General features: G+C 40.5%; 1 protein-coding gene across 8 annotated transcripts in view; it reads right to left on the bottom strand.

The window, feature by feature from the left end:
• Positions 1-3,413: 3,413 nt before the first annotated feature.
• Iqcml1 (IQ motif containing M like 1) overlaps positions 3,414-20,903 on the bottom strand; it is a 223,714-nt gene continuing 206,224 nt past the window's right edge. For 6 of the 8 annotated variants that reach the window (XM_063278520.1, XM_063278521.1, XM_063278516.1 and 3 more), the window contains 2 exons: positions 6,756-6,924; positions 3,414-3,572 (listed from right to left, as the gene is read on the bottom strand). In XM_063278520.1, the coding sequence (XP_063134590.1) occupies positions 6,803-6,924 (122 nt within the window). In that variant the 3' untranslated portion in view covers positions 3,414-3,572; positions 6,756-6,802. Of the gene's footprint in view, positions 3,573-6,755; positions 6,925-13,947; positions 14,273-20,903 lie in introns of those variants that run through there. The other 2 variants (XM_063278518.1, XM_063278519.1) reach the window with 1 other exon arrangement.

Below are 20,903 nucleotides of genomic sequence, written 5' to 3'. Positions count from 1 at the left end.
ATTGAAATGGTGGGCTACTTTAATACAGCCTAAACCGGGCTGTGCATGGTTTGCAGTGAGATTGTGATGTCATCCCCACTAGAGAGAGCAACATAAGCTTCATTTATTACATGCTACTTTTACCAAGGTGAGGCAAAGCCTCATCTTATAGAGTGTCTGGTAGGATTTGACAGCAGGAAATTAATTCAAGGCTCAAATCAAATCAATCGATTACAAACAAAGAGAAAAATACAAAGAGTCAAGGGAACCACAAGATGTGTGTTGGTTTTTTTGTTTGTTTGTTTGCTTGCTTTTTTTGTTTCTTTTTTTCTTTTTTTTTTTTTTTTTTTTTGTTGAGAAGATCCACCAGAGAGACAACCCCTTCCTCGAACAAACTGCATACAAAGAGACAATACCTAAATTGACAAAATTAGAAATGAAAAGGGGATATAACAATAGACAATGAACAAATTCAACAATCCTCCCTGGTTTGAGTGCCCTGGGGAAGTTGGGAAGCCACTTTTCCCTGACCTGTGTGACTTTCCCTGCATAGTGAGCTCTCCTGCAGGATATACTTTCACATGCTTCTTTAAAAGCACCTGTTCCTCAGATCTAGAGCAGCTGTGAAAACAGGCCTCTTCAAGATAGTGTGAGAGCTACCCCTCCCAGCTCAGAGCTGCAACACCATAGGATCCTCCAGCCCCAGTGCTGTGTGGGTCCCATGGAGAAGTCAGAGCAAAGTGCCCCTTCTGAGAAGTGACTTAGAACAGAAGGTTCAGAAGTGACAATCAACCCCCAAGTGCTTCTTCCAGGAGAAAGCAACCAGCTCTTCTTATGAAACAGTATAGGCTCCCACATGACCCAGTTCTGTGATTGGAGAAGATTTTCTGGAGCTTAGTTGCCCAGTCACAGTGGGGCTACATTCTTGATCCATGCTCATTCCTACAACAAACGGTCCTCCCCCTCCCTCCCAGGCCTTCAGTTGAACCCAGGTCCTTCCAGGACCAACAGACCTGAGAGAACAGAGTGCATCTCAGGGGAGAGAAGAGGCCTGAATGATTTTAAATGGGATAAAAACCCCATATCCACCATCTAACAACGTTAGGGTTTGTGCATATGTGGACTTCAGAACCTTAAGGTCAGATTTTCTGATAACAGCTGCTGGTGAAGCTGAAGTCTACTGTGGGTGGGATTGTCCCAGGCAGGGAGGGGATCTGACTCTGCAGGCCTGGCCAGCTTCTTCATTCTCCTGAAACTAAGTGTTGGTCAGCTGTAAATCTGAAGTGAGAGCTGGTTTTTGTCCACTCAAATGGATGACATTTCAATTCTCACGCATTATGTGAGACACACATTTACCCACGGGGGATTTGAACTCACTTCTATAGAAGTGACTTGGAGCCAACAGAGGGAAAGCATTCTTGCCTTTAGCATTCTGTCTGTATCAGAGACTACAGGGACTGGCTTCCTGGACAGACATGGCCAAGCAGACACACATTTTAATGAGGGAAAACTGATGTAAGAAATGTCCTGGGGACAGTGATTTCAGATTGTGCCTTCAGCCAGGAATCTCTGTTGCCATTAAGGCAAGCAGCCTTGGGCCTGCTAACTTGTCACTATGTCAGGGTGTCTCTGCTCTCACACCTGCATCAGGTCCTCCTCAGATGAAGGCTTCTCAAAAAAAAAGTATATAAAGCAATGTTTCTCAACCTGTGGGGAGCAACCACTCACAAAGATTGTATATAAGATACCTTGCACATTATAGCTTATAAGAGTAGCAATATTAAGTTATGAAGTAGCAATGGAATAATTTTGTGGTGGGGGTCACCACAGCATGAAGAGCTGTATTAAAGGATTGCATCATTAGGAGTGTTTTGAACCACTGTCATAGAAGCCGACACATGGGAACAGACTCCTCAGATGAGTAGAGACCCATGCAAGTGATACTGTGTCCCACCCTAGGACCCAGAGGCAGAATCTATCCCAGGAGTCTGTGGGTCACCTTGTCTTAAATTCTCCCAGGGTCAAGAATAGCATTGATCATCTCAGCAGTCAGCTTGCACAGCCACATCAGGCCCATGGCTTCCCTTTACAGAGAAGGATGTGGGTCTGAGTGACAGCCAGTGAGACTGAGGGGACCCTGATACTCATTTGCTTTGAGCTGTGGTTTCTTCACCTGTAAAACGGAGGTGTTTCTGCTGAATTGGGTTGTTGTGGAGATTAACAGAACATACAACCTGCTCAGTGTCTGCCTGGCATGGACCCTGCTGGTTAAATGGAAGCTGTCGATGATGACGAAGGTAAAAGTAGAATCTCTAGCCCCATAGTGTTAGATGCCGGGTGCCAGACAGGGGTTGTAAGCATTTTGTGAATCTAAGACCACCTCAAATTAAAACCAAAGGCTCTTGTTTTAAATTTAAAAAAATAATCAAGTATAAAATACCAATATGAAATAATCATAATCAGAAATGAGCTAATTTCTGAAAGTCATTTAGTTTTACATTTTCTGCTTCTATTTTCAAGGCATCTAGAGTAGCACTATACGAGATCCTAAAGCCTTCTATTATGGTGCTACCCATTCATTCATCTCTCCTTGAGGACTTCTCAGGTGACTTAAGAAAACCAGATTTCCATTCAGATTGTCCCCAGCTGGTGTGATCTCTCTGCCTTGCCAAAAGCTGCAGAGCCAATGTGTTGTTTTACAACACAAAATTCCAGACGTTAATTTTACCAATAAAGTCTCCAGGGTCAGATGCTGAAGTCAAGTAAAGCTCCCAACTGTCCTTCCTAATTCACTGACCTCTCAGAAGAAGAGCATTGTGGTTCCCTCTGCGCACTATCTTAAAAATCCTTCAACTCAAAGACTTCCCATTGCCTTAGTCATCTTCATTTACTTTCAAGTCTTCCTTGATCTGCTCTGGACATGAATGCACTTTTTAGCTCTGCTATAAAGATGTCTGGTAGGTGAGCCATACTGTAATAAAGACGATGTTTTCAGTAAACAGCTCTTGATTTAAATGTCTGTGCCATGGCCATGCTATACCATAGGATAGTTTTTCATTAAATAATACATCCTTGGAGATCACAGTGTGATCAAATATCTTGCAACATAACTTAGTAATTTTCTCTCTATTATATAAATCAAGTTATTTGACAAGGATTATGGTTGTTTGCTGTCATGTCTGAGTGCATCGTCATGGGAATCCCCAGGAACATCAAAACTGGGCTTTTGAAACTGTTGCATATGGCTAACTGTGAGCCAAAACCAGCCAGGAGACTACTGATACTCAACACACATGAATTCACCTCGCCATTTTCATGTAGTTTTTGGTAAGAGGTCACCATTCCTGACCATGTCTCATTATCCAATATGCTGCTGAATGGGAGAGTTTGGGTGCAGTGAGGGGGTCACTCAACAAAACACAAAATCAAAGATCTCAGATAAACATATATGGTTTATTGAATTCAAAACATCCAGGAATTTCAGAACATAATTAAAAGACCAAAACTAAGGATAATAGATATAGAAGATAATGAAGATTTCTAGTTCCTAAGTCCAGTAAACTTCTTTAACAAAGTCATAGCAGAAGACTTCCCTAGGGTAAAGAAAGAAAAGACCATAAACATACAAGAATACAGAACACCAAATTAACTGGAACAGAAAAAAAATCCCTCCGTTTGCATAATAATTAAAACCAAATGCACAGATCAAAGAAAGTACATTAAATGGGATAAAGGGAACTGATCTCATCCCACAGCTTCCTGCACCCAAATCCTGTGGGGAAGAGAGCCGAACACCCGAAATTGAGGACCCTCCTGAGACTGCAGTACAGACTGCCACTTCTGCCCACCTTGGCCAGCATCCATGGTCCAAGGGGAAACTGCATGTGTGCCTCTGGACACGGGACTATAGGAACAGTCACCTGAAGGTACCTGCGGTTCTGGTATGGGCCCTTAACTGAACTGAACCGGTCAAACAGCTCCCTGCCCCCAAATACCTTGGGGGAGAGAGCTGGAACCTCAGAATTGCAGACACTCCTGAGAAATCAGAGGAGACTACCCTCTGTCCACATTCCCAACCCAAGAGGGAATCCCCTAGTGCCAGCTGGCCCCCTGAGTGGAGGGACCTAGGAGTACTCAAGGGCAGGAACCTTCTGATTCCTGCCTGCACCAAGAGCTGAGAGACGGTCCCCAGGAGCACCTACACTCCTGAGAACAGAGCACCTTTTCCCAGAAATGGCTGAAAGAAAACAGGAAAACAGGTCTACAGGAGTGCTGACAAAGAGGCCTACAGGAAGGTCAAGCCACTGTCAGAAACAGCAAGACAAGCTAATACTGGAGACAACCTGATGGCGAGAGGCAAGCGCAGGAATATAAGCAGCAGAAGCCAAGACTGCTTGGCACCATCAGAGCCCAGTTCTCCCACCAGAGAAAATACCAGATATCCAAACACACCAGAAAAGCAATAATTAGATTTAAAATCACATTTTATGACAATGATGGAGGACTTTAAGAAAGACATAAATAACTCCCTTAAATAAATGCAGGACAACACAAGTAAACAGGTAGAAGCCCTTAAAGAGGAAACACAAAAATCCCTGAAAGAATTACAGGAAAACACAACCAAACAGGTGAAGGAATTGAACAAAACCATCCAGGATTCAAAAATGGAAATAGAAACAATAAAGAAAGAACAAAGGGAGACAACCCTAGAGATAGAAAACCTAAGGAAGAGATCAGAAGTCATAGATGCAAGCATCACCAACAGAATATAAGAGATAGAAGAGAATCTCAGGGACAGAAGATAACATAGAAAACATCGACACAACTGTCAAGAAACTGTAAAATGCAAAAAGCTCCTAGCCCAAAACATACAGGAAATCCAGGACAAAATGAGAAGATCAAACCTAAGGATAAAAGGTATAGAAGAGAGTGAAGACTCCCAAATTAAAGTGCCAGTAAATATCTTTAACAAAATCATAGAAGAAAATTTCCCTAACCTAAAGAAAGAGATGCCCATAAACATACAAGAAGCCTACAGAACTCCAAATAGATTGGATCAGAAAAGAAATTCCTCCCGTCACATAATAGTCAAAACACTAAATGCACAAAACAAAGAAAGAATATTAAAGCAGTAAGGGAAAAAGGTTAAGTAACATATAAAGGCAGACCTATCAGAATTACACCAGACTTCTCACCAGAGACTATGAAAGCCAGAAGATCCTGGACAGATGTCATACAGACCCTAAAAGAACACAAATGCCAGCCTAGGCTACTGTATCCAGCAAAACTCTCAATTAACATTGGGAGAAAGCAAGATATTCCATGACAAAACCAAATTTACACAATATCTTTCTACAAATCCAGCAAATTATAGGATACAAATTATAGGATAATAAATGGCAAAGCCCAACACAAGGAGGCAAAGCTACACCCTAGAAAAAGCAAGAAACTAATCGTTTTGCAACAAAACCAAAAGAAGAGAAGCACACAAACATAATCCCACCTCCAAATACGAAAATAACAGGAAGCAACAATCACTATTCCTTAATATCTCTCAACATCAATGGACTTAATTCCCCAATAAAAAGACACAGATAACAGACTGGATACATAAAGAGGACCCAGCATTGTGCTGCATGCAGGAAACACACATCAGAGACAAAGACAGACACTACCTCAGAGTAAATGGCTGGAAAACAACTTTCCAAGCAAATGGCCCAAAGAAACAAGCTGGAGTTGCCATTCTAATATCGAATAAAATTGACTTTCAACCAAAAGTTATTAAAAAAGATAAGGAAGGACACTTCATATTCATCAAAGGAAAAATCCACCAAGATGAACTCTCAATCCTAAATATCTATGCTCCAAATGCAAGGGCACCTACATACATAAAAGAAACCTTACTAAAGCTCAAAACACACATTGCACCTCACACTATAATAGTAGGAGATTTCAACACCCCACTCTCATCAATGGACAGATCATGGAAACAGAAATTAAACAGAGACACAGAGAAACTAACAGAAGTTATGAACCGAATGGATTTAACAGATATCTATAGAACATGTCATCCTAAAACAAAAGGATTTACCTTCCTCTCAGTACCTCGTGATACCTTCTCCAAAATTGACCAAAATTTATAGGATAATTTGTATCCTATAAATTGGTCACAAAACAGGCCTCAACAGATACAGGAAGATAGAAATAATCCCATGCATCCTCTCACATCACCACGGACTAAGGCTGGTCTTCAACAACAACGACGACGACAGAAAGCCCACATATACATGGAAGTTGAACAACTCTCTACTCAATGACAACTTAGTCAAGGAAGAAATAAGGAAAGAAATTAAAGACTTCTTAGAATTTAATGAAAATGAAGGCACAACATACCCTTATAGAAGAAGGGGAGGAAATGGGGGAAGGGACTAATATATACGGGAAACTGGGAAAGGGAATAATATTTGAAATGTATATAAAGAAATATCCAATTAAACAAAGGAAAAAGTTTAAAATGGTAAAAATATATCATTTATTATTACATATACTACATGATACATATATTTATTATATAGTATATATTGTTTCGAAATAAAGTTGTGAATTTATATCAGTAAATTTTGATCTACATACCTATACCTATGTGCTCAGGATTGTTTAAGAAATACAAAGGCATCTTGGTGAAGAAAAGTTTAAAGCCCTGATCCAGATGACTCAAATTTCCTCATAGCCCTATGGGGTTAGATACTGGAAGCCTCCTGCAAAAGTTCACAAACCTGCACAGAGATGAAACGGTGTGGAGATCTTCACAGAGATTAGCTCTCTAATCTAATACTGTCAAGACGTTCTTCTTTCCCTTTTTTTCTTGATACTGATTCATCAGATGAGGGAGTCTTACAACACCCTTGGAAGCCTCCAGCACACTGAGACTAGGTAGGAAGGGTGCTGTTGCAATAAATAATAATAATAATGATAATAATAACAATAACAACAACAACAATAATAATAATAATAATCACCCCCTCATGCTAGAGCTGCACAGTTGGACCACATGGCACTGTCAGGTATTTCCACCTCGGCAGACTCTTTGACCCAGAGCTCTCAAAACCTCTCTACCTGACTCTCAGATTCTACTCTCTGGCCCTAGGAGCAGTCTCTCTGCCTCCATGGCTAGCCTCCATTCAGTGGCTGCCCATCTCACGGCTCTCTGCTCATATTCCCTGCATCTGGCCCAGCGGATACAGTCACAATTCCCAGCAATCCAACCAAATCAAAACTCTTGAAACTTGTAATTTATCAATTAGATTTATATCAGTAAATTCTCACTCCACAAAAATGACCACACAATAAACTGATAGCCAATTAATATTGATATAAACTGCGCACTTAGATGAGACAAATTGTCCTGTAATTACCCACCCCTTATAAGATTTTCATAGCTACCTGTGGCTATTTAAAGCCACACGGGGGTGGGTCATCTTTCTCCTCCTCCCTCTTCATTTCTTCTCTTCTCTATTTCTCCTGCCTTTCGAAAACTCTGCCCCCGCCTTTCCTTTTCACTGCCCAGTCACAGGCTTTACCTTTTCATGTGCCTGCCCTCACCTGCATCCACAGGGTGCAGTGAAGGAAATTATGGAAAATCTGAGATTTGGTGCTTTGATGACAGCGACACCCAATAACATACATTATTTACACTTTTACATTATAGTGATTCTCAGACACAATTTCATGTGATTTCATTGCGTAAGTTATGGAAAGTCATGGGCCCTTCCTGTAAGGTAAACATTAGGTTGCTGTTCAGCCTAGCTGCTTTCTATAAGACAAAGTAGAGGTTGCCTAGGCTACTCGCTCGACCCCATTTGTCAGGGGATGTAGCGTCTGAGGGATCTGACAGCAAGGTAAGGATCGGGAAAGTCTGTACAGGACAAGGGACTACAAACTGGGTCCTCTAAACAAGAAGTTCAGCAAGATGAAACTCTGAGGAGGGAAAAATTCTAGCACAGGGAAGTGGAGGCTTGAGATCATCCATCGTTCAATACAGAAACATAATCGTTACAGAGTCCCAGGCTATTAAGGACAACCTTGTTGAGTCTCTTAAATAAAAAGAAAGTAACGATGTAAGAGACAGGAGGAGAAAAATTATTTAAGTTGTGTCACCAAAGACTTAACTGGTATTTTGAGAAAAACGCCGAGTACAGCTCATTATTTAACAAAGGTTTGGAAGGTCTCATTTTTCAAAGCATTATATAGATAGGGGCGCATCTGCAGTCAGGAGAAATAGGTGGTTATTCCAGCTTTTAATTTCAAATATTATTTTGTATATTATTCATACTGCTTACATGCATGCAAATTAAAGAATCATTGTTTTCTAGCGCGGTAACCCATGCTTGTTATCCCAGCACGCGGAGGACTAATGGGAGAGAACATTCATGACTCGGAAAGCAGTTTGTACCACGGAGAAGTTCCAGGCCATGCTAGGCTCCAAGAACCTGTATTTCAAGAACAATGGTAGAGCATGGAGACATCTCAATGGATGAAGTGCCGATTATACGAGCATGAGGAGCCGAGTTCAGATCCCCAACATTCATATAAGGAGGCAAGAGAAGTGCAGGTCTGTGACCCCAGTACTGGAAGCGGAGATGAACGGCAAGCTCCGGGTCAATCTCCGGGTCAAGCTTCGGGTCAAGCTCCGGGTCAAGCTCCGGGTCAAGCTCCGGGTCAAGCTCCGGGTCAAGGCAGTGCCTTCTGGTTACTCAGACTAGCTAAGAAGGCGGCTCAAGGCACACAGAGAGTCAATGAAAGCATATGGTAGAGAACTGCAAAGGAAGACAGGTGACACTGGCCTTTCAGCTCATGGACACACACACGGGCAAGTTTACCAGCACACACGGGTGCACACGCATGCCGTGTTTTTATGGGAAATCAGATTTTCAGTAAGAGAAAAAAATGGAAGTTTGTCAGTGGTTCATTGCTAAATCTTAAAGTCTCCAAATGCAGGACCAAGAGCTCACATGGGGTCTCGAGCCCCTTCAAGCTCTTTCAGTTTTTTCTAAGATTCCTTCAACGGGGGTCCCGTTCTCAGTTCAGTGGTTTGTTGCTGGCATTCGCCTCTGTATTGGCTGTATTCTGGCTGTGTCTCTTAGGAGCGATCTACATCCGGTTCCTGTCAGCCTGCACTTCTTTGCTTCATCCATCTTGTCTAATTGGGTGGCTGTATATGTATGGGCCACATGTGGGCCAGGCTCTGAATGGGTGTTCCTTCTGTGTCTGTTTTAATCTTTGCCTCTCTCTTCCCTGCCAAGGGTATTCTTGTTCCCCTTTTAAAGAAGGAGTGAAGCATTCGCATTTTGGTCATCCTTCTTGAGTTTCATGTGTTCTAGGCATCTAGGGCAATTCCAGCATTTGGAATTTGTAATAGTCACTTATCAATGAGTGCATACCATGTGTGTTTTTCTGTGATTGGGTTACCTCACTCAGGATGATATTTTCCAGTTCCCTCCATTTGCCTATGAATTTCATAAAGCCATTGTTTTTGATAGCTGAGTAATATTCCATTGTGTAGATGTACCACATTTTCTGTATCCATTCCTCTGTTGAAGGGCATCCTCATAGGTAGCAATGAACAGCCTAGTAAGAGTACCCCTGGAAGGGGAAGCCCTTGGTCCTGCTAAGACTGAACCCCCAGTGAAGGTGATTGTTGGGGGGAAGGCGGTAATGGGGGGAGGGTGGGGAAGGGAACGCCCATATAGATGTGAGAAGAAAAAGAAAAAGAAACAGAAAACCTTTTGTAAAATAGAACACTAAGTCTCTGTGCTGTGAAATATCAGAAAGACTTCCCTAAGCAGCATCATGTATTACCTTAAATATGTATATATATATATACATATATATATTATATATATTATATATATGTAAATATACATACAGCAGAATAAATACATATGCTACTCAATAGTTGATATTTTCTTTTTTGTTTATTTTTGTTTGTTTTCTGAGACATGGTGTTACTTTATAGCAAAAGATGTCCCTGACCTAGATTTCACAGCAATCCTACCTCAGCTTGGTGTTAAGGCACGAGTTGCCACATCTAACAATAATGTACTTTTATTCAGAGATTCAAAGTATTTTTGATGTAATACTGGACCTCTGGATCCATAGCTAGAATGTCTGCTCTTAGATACCTGGTTAAGCAGCTCAGTGGGTGGCCAGTTTAAGAGACTTTAGAAGTGAATATCACACATTTAAATTTCACCCATTAAAAATTGTCTAAAACACACGTTAGTACATTTATTAGTATTAATGAGAAACATGTTTCTAAGTACAAATTGGGCATTTATTGTTTTCTAAGAACTGGATATGGAAGAATCAAAAAACAGATCAAATCAGTGTTTTTCTTCTCTCCAGTAGCATTCTTGTAAAGTAAAAGCATTTGACAAAACGTCTGGGAAACCCACACGTGGCACTAAGCCAGGGAGGATGTTCTCACCGTCTCACAACGATTTCGTAAGACGATTTCGTAAGCTTCTTAAATCCACACGCAAAGTCTTCCTGAGAGTCCGATCATGAAATGCAGTCAGTGTTGGTGAAATTAGAACAGAGCTCAAGAATGCGATGTGGTCACTTTTGGAACCAGTAAATATTAATTTTTGTATGTAATAAGATACCTTAAAATTGAGAGTTATTTTTAGTCATAAAATGTAGAATAGTTACACTGCTTTATGGGTTTAGATAATGCTAAGCAATTGATATTATATTACCATGTTACATGTTAAACTTATAAGTAATGAACACTTTTCTTCCAAATGAAATTTTTGGAAATAATTTTTAAATTGTATAATTTTGACACATGTCCAATGGATTAGTGAGTAGTGGATATAAGTATCTTTCATAAGACAGTCAGACTATGAATCAAAGTATTTTTTCGAAATGAACAACTTTGTTCTAGTTTTACTGATATTCTTATGATGTTTGTATATATATAATCAAGTCCAATGAGAGATGTGTTATTCTTGGGAACCTTGCCAAGCTGAATTACATTGCTGTCACCTAATGTTTTGGAAAAATACCAAAAGTCAAAACTCTGTAACATTCTCCAATGTTATTTTTGTATAACCATACAGTGGTCTGAAGAGCTAATAAAATTTGCTTAGATATGTGTGCCTTCTGCATGAAAATGTTCCTAGTAAATACTCTTATTTTTGAGATTTCCATAACTTCTATAGATTTTTAATAAAGCTGTAAGCTTCGTGTGTTACTTACAGGCTACAATCAGTAAATATCTGTTATTTTAATTAATTTAGATCATGCATTGTAGAACATTTAATATTGCAACCGTTTAAGGTATCAGCTGAGCTAAACCCAATGTTTTGTATGGAGATAAATTGAGGCCCAGGGAGACAATTTTATTGGCTCCAAACATTCAGCCAGTTAATAATGATACAGCTAAGATATGAAACCAGTGAATATGAAATGTTTACTCACTTACCTTCTTTCCCCCACCACACACAGTCTCATTTCATGTTTTATTGTGAGTTACACAGTGTTTTAAAAATTGTTTTGTGTTGATATCTTGTTTGAATAAAAATGTAACCTCCTTCTGAACTGTCCCTTATAGGGTGTCATAATGCTCACTGTTCAGAACATGTAACTGAGATACTCCCATTCAGTCACATCGCCCTTCATCTGTTGCTTTAGTAGCTGCCTCAGTTTCTCCCCTCCCCTCTAGATCCACCCCCTTTCTGTCTCTCATTAGAAAAGAACAGGCTTCTAGGAGATAACAACCGAACATGACAAAATGAAATATAATAAAATAAAGCAAAACCATCACACTGGAGCTGGACAAGGCAATGTAACAGAAGGCCAAGATCCCCAAGAGAAGGCACATGAACCAGAGACCCACCCAGTCGCACGCTCAGGAGTGTGTGACTCAAAATTGCTAAGATGAACGCTATAATATTGATTCAAAAGGCATTGTCCTCACGTTGAAATAACTTTCTTTTCTGGTCCAATCCATTTTGGTATTCTGTAAACTTCTTACCTTTGAAGGCATCATCTTCTTTAGCTTAGGACAATTTTTTTTTCTGTAATTTTGCTGCAAGTATTTTCTGTGCCTGTGAGCTAGGGTTAGTCTCCTTTCTCCATTCCTACTACTCTTAGGTTTGGCTTTCTCGTACTGTTCCGGATCTCCTGGATGTTTCGTGACAGGAGCTTTATTTTTGCCTCTGACCGTTCTACCCGTTGTATCTTCAATGCTTGAGATTCTCCCTTCCATCTCTTGTATTCTTTTGGTGAAGCTTGCCTCTGTAGTTCTTGCTCAAATCCCTAAATTTTTTATTCTGAGAATTCTTTTAGTTAGTATTGTCTTTATTGATTCTATTTCCGTTTTGGGTCCTGGAGAGTTTTATTTGTTTCCTTCCACTGTTTTTTGTGAATCAAAGTACGTGAAGAGAGAGCTTCAGTTCTTACTAAGACATACCCTTCACAGTCCAGTGATTGCCAACTGTGGCAAGCCATTGACAATTCATTTGCATATAACTGACGACTTCCATCAGGGAGTTGGCTCCAAAACACGATGGACACTTAGAGCACATCCAATATTTCTTCTTCTTTGATGAGCGCCAAGTGCCAATTTGTACATGCAATCTGACAGTTGAAAAGTGAAGGCTTCTCTCCCTGACCTTACACTGTCTTCCACAGTTTGAAGTGACATATTATCATTGGACTTAATGTAGGCCTACACTTCTGAAAGACATTCAGCAACCCCACTGTAGTTTGTTGTAAAAGAAGGAGACAGAGATAACAGTGATGACTTTTTAAAAGTACTTCATTACTCAATGTTATATTCATAACTAAATTTCATTTTATTTTTATAAAGTACCTTTGACATGATTTTATATTAATTACCTCCTGAGATATGATTGTCATCCATTTATTGAAAAGATAATATCACACTGGGAGAGCTTCTTTTTCAGGTCCATAAGAAACTTTTAACTATAACTGCATATTGTCCTCCCAATATTTAGGAGTAACAGTGGTGCATTTTTACATTTTTCTTGTATGTTTGATTGTGCATTCCTGTTTTTAGCACATGAATAACAAAAAAAACCCTTTCTCACTAAAGTGATTTTCATTGCAACTGTTAGTAAGAAGACTACGTTTAATTTCATTTCCTACATAAGCTATATTTTAGTCAGGCATCAGTGTTTTCATCCTTGTTGGATGTAAGATCTAAACTTTTCTGGTTAGACTGCCTCATGGCTTCTATATCATCTTGGCTCTAGTTTTAGTGAGGCATAGACTTGCGTAGTTCCTCTCCAGACTTCCATGTGCATTCCCATGGTAAACTACCTTATGTAAGTGGCCTGAGGGAACAAGGGGGGATATTAAAGTAATAATAGATCAATGTTAAGCACTTTGAGAACCCAGGATGCCTGCCAGAGGTTATCCCTCGGATATGTGTCTGTGTTGCATATTAGACTCCGCTCCCCTACGGCCGCACCCACCTTCCTGACCTTACACTCCCGTTCATGAAGTTGAGTGTGACTCTAAGAATAGACATATGAATAAAACTAAATTCAGATTCTTAAAGAACTGATGGCGTAGCCACTGCACTTCAAATTCTTGTAGCACAAAGGCCAAATGACTCGTGTGTAGAGCATGTTGGAGGTCTGTTCTTCCCTTTGGAATGAGCAATGTGGTCAAGGAGAGAAACAAACAAACAAACAAACAAAAAAGTGGTCTGTGATCTAGACACGTTTTCAGAAACAATTCAAAAGACTTAAGTGATGAGACACATTCTGACAGACTATTTGAAATGTGTTGTTTCAGCAAAATACCACACCGATACAATTTTGAAAGAGTAAAAATGGAAGCTAAGAATTCTCAAGTTTGTAACCTTCGTTAGCAGCGGAGCAAAATAGATTTCAGTCCAATGAGAATTAATAAGTGACACTGCACAGCTTCACGTCATCATGATTAGCAGATGTTTAATGAGGACGATAAAGACCGCTCATCCAAACTTACTTAGAAATGAGGAACTAACTTGTCAACAGCCCCTTTCGCATATGCAAAGATTCCTCCTTTTATCCTGTTGATAGCAAGTCATTCTGCGTTCATTACTAATATGCTTTTCTGAGGAGGTAAGTTCAACTATTTAATGAAGCACTGTGTTGAAAATTTTATTCCAGTTCTCATGATTTATAAAATTGTCTCATTTTTCTTTCTCTTATGGATCTAGCCACCAACTTCCCAACAGTCCGGATGTTAGCTCTCTTGAGTATTGGATGTCCAGTAACTATAATACAAAATATAGGATTACATTAAGGATGTCCAATCAATTCATACAATGGAAATACATTATGTTTTTGAAATATTAATATATCATATGAAATTAATTTTGGTTGTGCTACAACATGCCAAAAGAATGAATTGGGCACATTTCTCTCATTTCTATTGTATCACCTTATAGATCTTGTCAACTGATTCTCCAACTGTTATTGGACTGAAGAGTTGAGAGAAGGTGCTGGAGAGATGAGTCAATGGTTAAGAGCATTGCTGCTCTTCCAGAGGATCTCAATTCATTTCCCAGCACTGATGTCAGGTGACTCCCTATGAGTGGTAACTCCAGCTCCCAGGAAACCACTACCTTCCTTTGGTCTCTCTAGGGACTCTCACACATGTGGCCTATACTCACACATACAGACATGAAGATAAATAAAATTGAACCCTTTAGTAAGGGTTGAGAGAAATTATATCAGGAAATAAATTTCATTGACATATAGAATACTTGAAATAAATGAGATACACTTTGTTCAATCACAAGAACAAACATATTAAAACTAATAGCATAATATTAATGCAGATACTTAATGTAAGTCACTACTGTATAGCATGCCTGTATTTGGCTCATATTTATCTGTGCAGTTATTCTGAAAGCTATGAGTCATATATTTACTAAAGCCACCATTATACATAGCAACAATTCAGAGATAGGCTTACATAGCCCAACTGCTCAAGCACTACAGTTGTTAAACAAAAACACAAGCAACTGCCAGAAAACTTGTCATATTGTTGCTGACATTAGCCAAAGGCCCAGCCTTACACAAGCAAAACTAAATTAAGTGGTGAGAGCAAAGTATCTGAACAGGTACAGCTGGAAGAATACGCAAGTAGACCATGGGTAAGGACAGACGGTCAGTGCCACTGACCATCGGAGTGGGCTATCTCTAGTTCTACATGAAGGTACTTGGTAGTACCTTCTGGATGGTTTCTCTGTGTTTTGGATAGGTTTTCTAGTCCCTTATTCAGCTTCTCTTCCCATGCATAGGGAGATCTTGTGTACTGCATTATGGGAGGAAGGCTTCGGTGGGAAAATGAAAAGAGGCAAAAGGCCATTCCCCTATATGATGTTGGAACAGACAAACACATCAATGATCCAACAGAGTGACAGCGGTATAAAGACAGGAAAGGGGCTTCTTCCGTCACTGTGTTGGCTTTATTCCACGTGACTCACCAGAACATGACGTTAGTGGGTGAGAATGGCAGTGGGGGCACTAACAAATCTTCACCAGGCTCCTTAAGCTTCAGCATGGCATCACGATACGGGGGTTGGGTGGGTGAGTACCAAGTACCGAGAACTTGGAGTTCTGTGCTGCAGTCTAGAGTGATGCACTCGTGAGCAAGTGTGAACTAAGATATTTAAGAGAATCTGTAACCATCACTGAAGTTATGGGGATGGCTTCTGACAGACCACACACACACTCCTGCATACGGACATTCACTTGCAGATATGTGTGCACTCATGGTTGTGTGGGATTGTGAAATATTAAAACTTCGTCTCTCACTTACCATCACCTCTAGTTTCAGATGCTGCTACTTAGAGGGCAAGAGTGACTTCCTAAGAATAACTGAATAGAAAGCACCTCATTTCTGGTTACCAAGTTTTAAAAAAACAAATCAGTAGCAGTTAATAAATACATTCATCTTGAGGTTTTAAATGTGCAAAACTGAAAAACATATAGACGCTTAATAAACCGTAACTCATCCTTTGAAAAAGGATGTGAATCCTTTTCCTTCATCCATCTGTGAATCCATACATACACTTCCTTCAGGCAGAAAAATCCAAGAACAAAGACACGCACATTTCAAGAGGTTATAAAAGACAAAGAAAAGACTTATAAAAGCAAGCTTCCCACTTGGAAGGGTATAGCTTCCTGCAGCATGAGTGGCATTTAGGGATCTAGGAAGTGGGAGTCTGGAGGACTTGGCACGTGGGCCATATGGTAAGAAGACCCTGTGATGAGGTGAGAACTCTGTCCAACTGCATGAAAGTGAGAACTGAAGAGCAGAGTAATGGAGAAAAAAGAGAACCATGTTAGGCTGTGAGCATAGCCCAAGGCTCCCTTCCCTGGCTCCTTGGCCTGGGGAAAGAAAAGGGAAGACCACAAAGATATGAAGTGTGTCCATATCACTAGGATGGTCGAAGACTAGGGAAGTTTGGTTGCAGACTTCTTAGAAAAGCCAGGCTGAGGGCTGAATACAGCCAGGCTTCTGCAGTCTTACATAAAAAACTGATCCCCACAGGGTAAGAGGAAGTCTAATAAGGCTGTGAAATCTCTGAAGGGAGCCTAGGCATTCTGAGAGGACTAGCTGACCAGACCTGACCCCAGTTTGCAAAAAGTAAAAACAGAGTTGGAAGTGCTCAACTCCAGGGGCCTTGGCAAATATCACAGTGATGTCACTGAAAGGCTGCAGGGTCCAGGTAACACAGGTTACAGGATAGAGTAGGTTAGCACCAGGAATGTTAGAATGCAGAATCACTCAATAGATGAGAGGAAATGAGGGAGCAGGCCTCTAACGAAGGACTGTCAGCAAAGAGGCCCTAACAATCATGTGTTAGTAACAGGGGCAACATACAAGCACAAAAGCTGACGAGATGGTGAGATAAAGAGAAAAAAACAATTACCAACAAGAAAACGTACTCTACACTCATGACCTCTTCATACTTAAGACATGAAAATTAAACTCATAGTGAAAGCAAATTCAAGGATATGGACGGGAAGACACTGCAGAGGAGTTTGAAGGAAAACTGGAGGCAGAGATAAAATGTGGATGGATTACAGATACATTGACAGAGGGGGAAGACGGGAGAATGGGAGAGGAGAGAAAGAGGAAAGGGGGAACCAACTGACTGACTTTATTTTGGCAATAAGCAGATCTGGGCCCAGATCTTAGCTTTGAAATATCATTCACAATAAAACAGCCTATGGTTCTTAGAGAAATGGACCATTCAAAGGTAACACCACATGAGCCTGCAGAGAGGGGTGTTGCCAGAAAGTAAGGAAATGGTCAAACTCCAGAAATAAAGCATTGTGAGAAAATACAGGAGCCTTGCTTTAAAAGAACACACCTAAGTCAATACAATTAATGTATAATGATATTAATTTAAAAATTGATAGAATGGGACCATTGCACAATATTTCTTTTTTTTTTTTTTTTTCCTGCTTAGGGCAAAATGTTCTTGGAGTAGAATCTTTTTTTTTTTTTTTTAGTTTCTTTTTTTTTTATTTTTTTTTTTTATTATCTTGAGTATTTCTTATATACATTTCAAGTGTTATTCCCTTTCCCGGTTTCCGGACAGACATCACCCTCCCCCCTCCCCTTCCTTGTGGGTGTTCCCCTCCCAAACCTCCCCCCATTGCCACCCTCCCCGCATAGTCTAGTTCACTGGGGGTTCAGTCTTAGCAGGACCCAGGGCTTCCCCTTCCACTGGTGCTCTTACTAGGATATTCATTGCTACCTATGGGGACAGAGTCCAGGGTCAGTCCATGTATAGTCTTTAGGTAGTGGCTTAGTCCCTGGAAGCTCTGGTTGCTTGACATTGTTGTACTTTTGGGGTCTCGAGCACCTTCAAGCTCTTCCAGTTCTTTCTCTGATTCCTTCAACGGGGGACCTATTCTCAGTTCAGTGGTTTGCTGCTGGCATTCGCCTCTGTATTTGCTGTATTCTGGCTGTGTCTCTCAGGAGCGATCTACATCCGGCTCCTGTCGGTCTGCACTTCTTTGCTTCATTCATCTTGTCTAATTGGGTGGCTGTATATGTATGGGCCACCTGTGGGGCAGGCTCTGAATGGGTGTTCCTTCAGTCTCTGTTTTAATCTTTGCCTCTCCCTTCCCTGCCAAGGGTATTCTTTTTCCTCATTTAAAGAAGGAGTGAAGCATTCACATTTTGATCATCCGTCTTGAGTTTCCTTTGTTCTAGGGATCTAGGGTAATTCAAGCATTTGGGCTAATAGCCACTTATCAATGAGTGCATACCATGTATGTCTTTCTGTGAGTGGGTTAGCTCACTCAGGATGATGTTTTCCAGTTCCAACCATTTGCCTACGAATTTCATAAACTCGTTGTTTTTGATAGCTGAGTAATATTCCATTGTGTAGATGTACCACATTTTCTGTATCCATTCCTCTGTTGAAGGGCATCTGGGTTCTTTCCAGTTTCTGGCTATTATAAATAAGGCTGCAATGAACATAGTGGAGCACGTGTCTCTTTTATATGTTGAGGCATCTTTTGGGTATATGCCCAAGAGAGGTATGGCTGGATCCTCAGGCAGTTCAATGTCCAATTTTCTGAGGAACCTCCAGACTGATTTCCAGAATGGTGCACAATATTTCTTAAAAACGTGTGATGTCGTCCATCTCTGGAAGGAAAATAGTATCACTAACCCATCTGTTCCCCAAATTGAAATGAAAAGTGTAGTTCATTTATATTTATTTTTAAAAATGTATTTATGTGCTGGAATGTATGTCTAACAGGATGCACATGTGAAGGTCAGAGGGTGGCTCGCAGAATAGTTCCCTGTGTCTATCATGTGGGTCCCAAGAAGTCACTTCCCTCTGCCCACCGTATGGGTCCTAAGAACTAAACTCCGTGTTTCAGGATTGACAAGTTCCTTTGGCAACGGAGCCATCTTGCAGGGCCTGCTTTGCGATTCCAAAACATTAACTGCAGAAAGAGCATCGTCCATCTTTAGAGGAGTGAGGTCTGGTTAAGCGCTTTGTCACCCGAGTGATCCACATTAATGACATCATCTATAAGTCACACTGACAGCAGGTTCTAATGCTTTAACCATGTTATGTTGTCCCTGTGTCTATTTTTTCCAACCTCATTTAGTTTACTGTCTTCTGTAATAACATAGAGAAGTTTATTTCCTGAAAGAAATATGTAATATCAAAAGAAGTAATATCAAAGAAATCAAATAGATGTCCGAAGATACATTAAAAAAATGGCTTGAAGCTGACTGAAATAGGTGTAGATACCCCCAGCCAAACATTGGACAGAGGTCGGGGACGCTTACAGAAAAGTTGGGGGAAGGATTGATGGCCACGAAGGGGCTAGGAACTCCACAGGAAGACCAAAAGAGCCAACCAACCTGGACCTCTGGGAGCTCTACAGGACTGAGCCACCAAACAAAGAGCGTACAGGAGCTGAACCTAGGCCCCCTGCCCACATGTAGCAGATGTTCCCACTAATTGCTTTTTATTTAGACTGGTTAAATCATATCAATTGCTTTCCATAGTAATTGGTAATATGTGCTGATTAAATGTGTTAACATAGCAGACCATGCAGCACAAATATGGTATTCTTATATTCCCATAGCAGTATGCCACTGCCTTAGCATATCCTTTACTAGAAACCTGATTCTAAACTTTTCTCCATTCAATGCTTTTTACTATGAAGGCAAATAATTTCTAACCAATTTCAGGTTGGTAAAATCTTTCTTGGACTCTTCAGGCCTAATTATAAGCAATAACCTCTCTGAGAGCTCCCGGGCAAGATTTATGCAAGCAACCTGTCATTCCCATGAACTGGACCTTGCTCTCTGTCATGGCTGAGAAGAGAAGCTCTGAGCAAGGACTCTGAGAGGTGAGGATACCGGAGTGGCTTCAAAGCTCGCAATTTCAAATTTTTCAGGATGTCTTCTTTTGAAGCTTAAAGAGGATGAAAAAGGAAAATACAAGGCAAAAACAGCGAAGACTTCAGGATCATTCTAAAGGATCGATTTCTCTGCTCTCAGGCCATGCGATGTTCCTTATCTAATCACCCGTTGATGATCACTGAAATTGATTCTTACGTGCAAACGAGTTTACCATAATCTACTCTGATTAGTTTTCAAGATACAGACCAACCTAAATCCAAGGTGTACAAATTTCCCTTTTATTAATCCCTCTTGGATACGTTATTTAGGTATATCTGTGGGTATAAAAGCTTCCAGCTCAATCTCCCAATTGTCATTGTCACATTTTTCCATTTTACAAGAATATTGAATAAGAGACTCGACCTGGCAGAATAGCTCACATTTCTTTCTTCCAGACTTTGAAGTTAATCATTGAAAGTTTCCAAGTAAACACTTGTGCCAGAATGTTACACAACCTCTTTAAAACACGACCTTCATTGAAAGACAACTTGAAAAGGTACATTCGTAGGATAAACACACTCACAGTTGTAAATTCTTCCTATGTATTATTCTGTTAACACACACTAGCTAATGAGCAGCCAGTTCCTATCACCAAAATGTTCTGCAGTCTTGACTCTTATCCCACACCCGAGAAAGTCACTGAAAGTAACATTAACTCTGCGGACAGCCCTCTGATGTGCAAAACATAAAAACCAAGACTGATCAAGAAGACCCAGGCTGGCTCTCAGTGAGCTTGGTCTGGACAGGAGAATTTGCACATCGTTACCAGCGAGTTCTTCCCTTAGCAGGTGCTCTCTTCCAGAGGCAGAAGCATGGCTTAGGTGCTTCTCCATCCTGAGCGCCTTCCTACCTCTCAATCTTTATTGTTTGACTTCAGACAGACAAACGTTCGAGAGCAGAGGGAAAATCAGTCATTTGTCTTCCTTTCTCAAAGATGCACAGAACGGAAT

The sequence above is a fragment of the Rattus norvegicus genome, chromosome 19 (genome assembly GCF_036323735.1).
Source record: "Rattus norvegicus strain BN/NHsdMcwi chromosome 19, GRCr8, whole genome shotgun sequence".
NCBI lineage: Eukaryota > Metazoa > Chordata > Mammalia > Rodentia > Muridae > Rattus > Rattus norvegicus.
The sequence above is the reverse complement of the archived record's forward strand: the minus strand, read 5'-3'. Positions and strand labels throughout refer to the sequence as shown.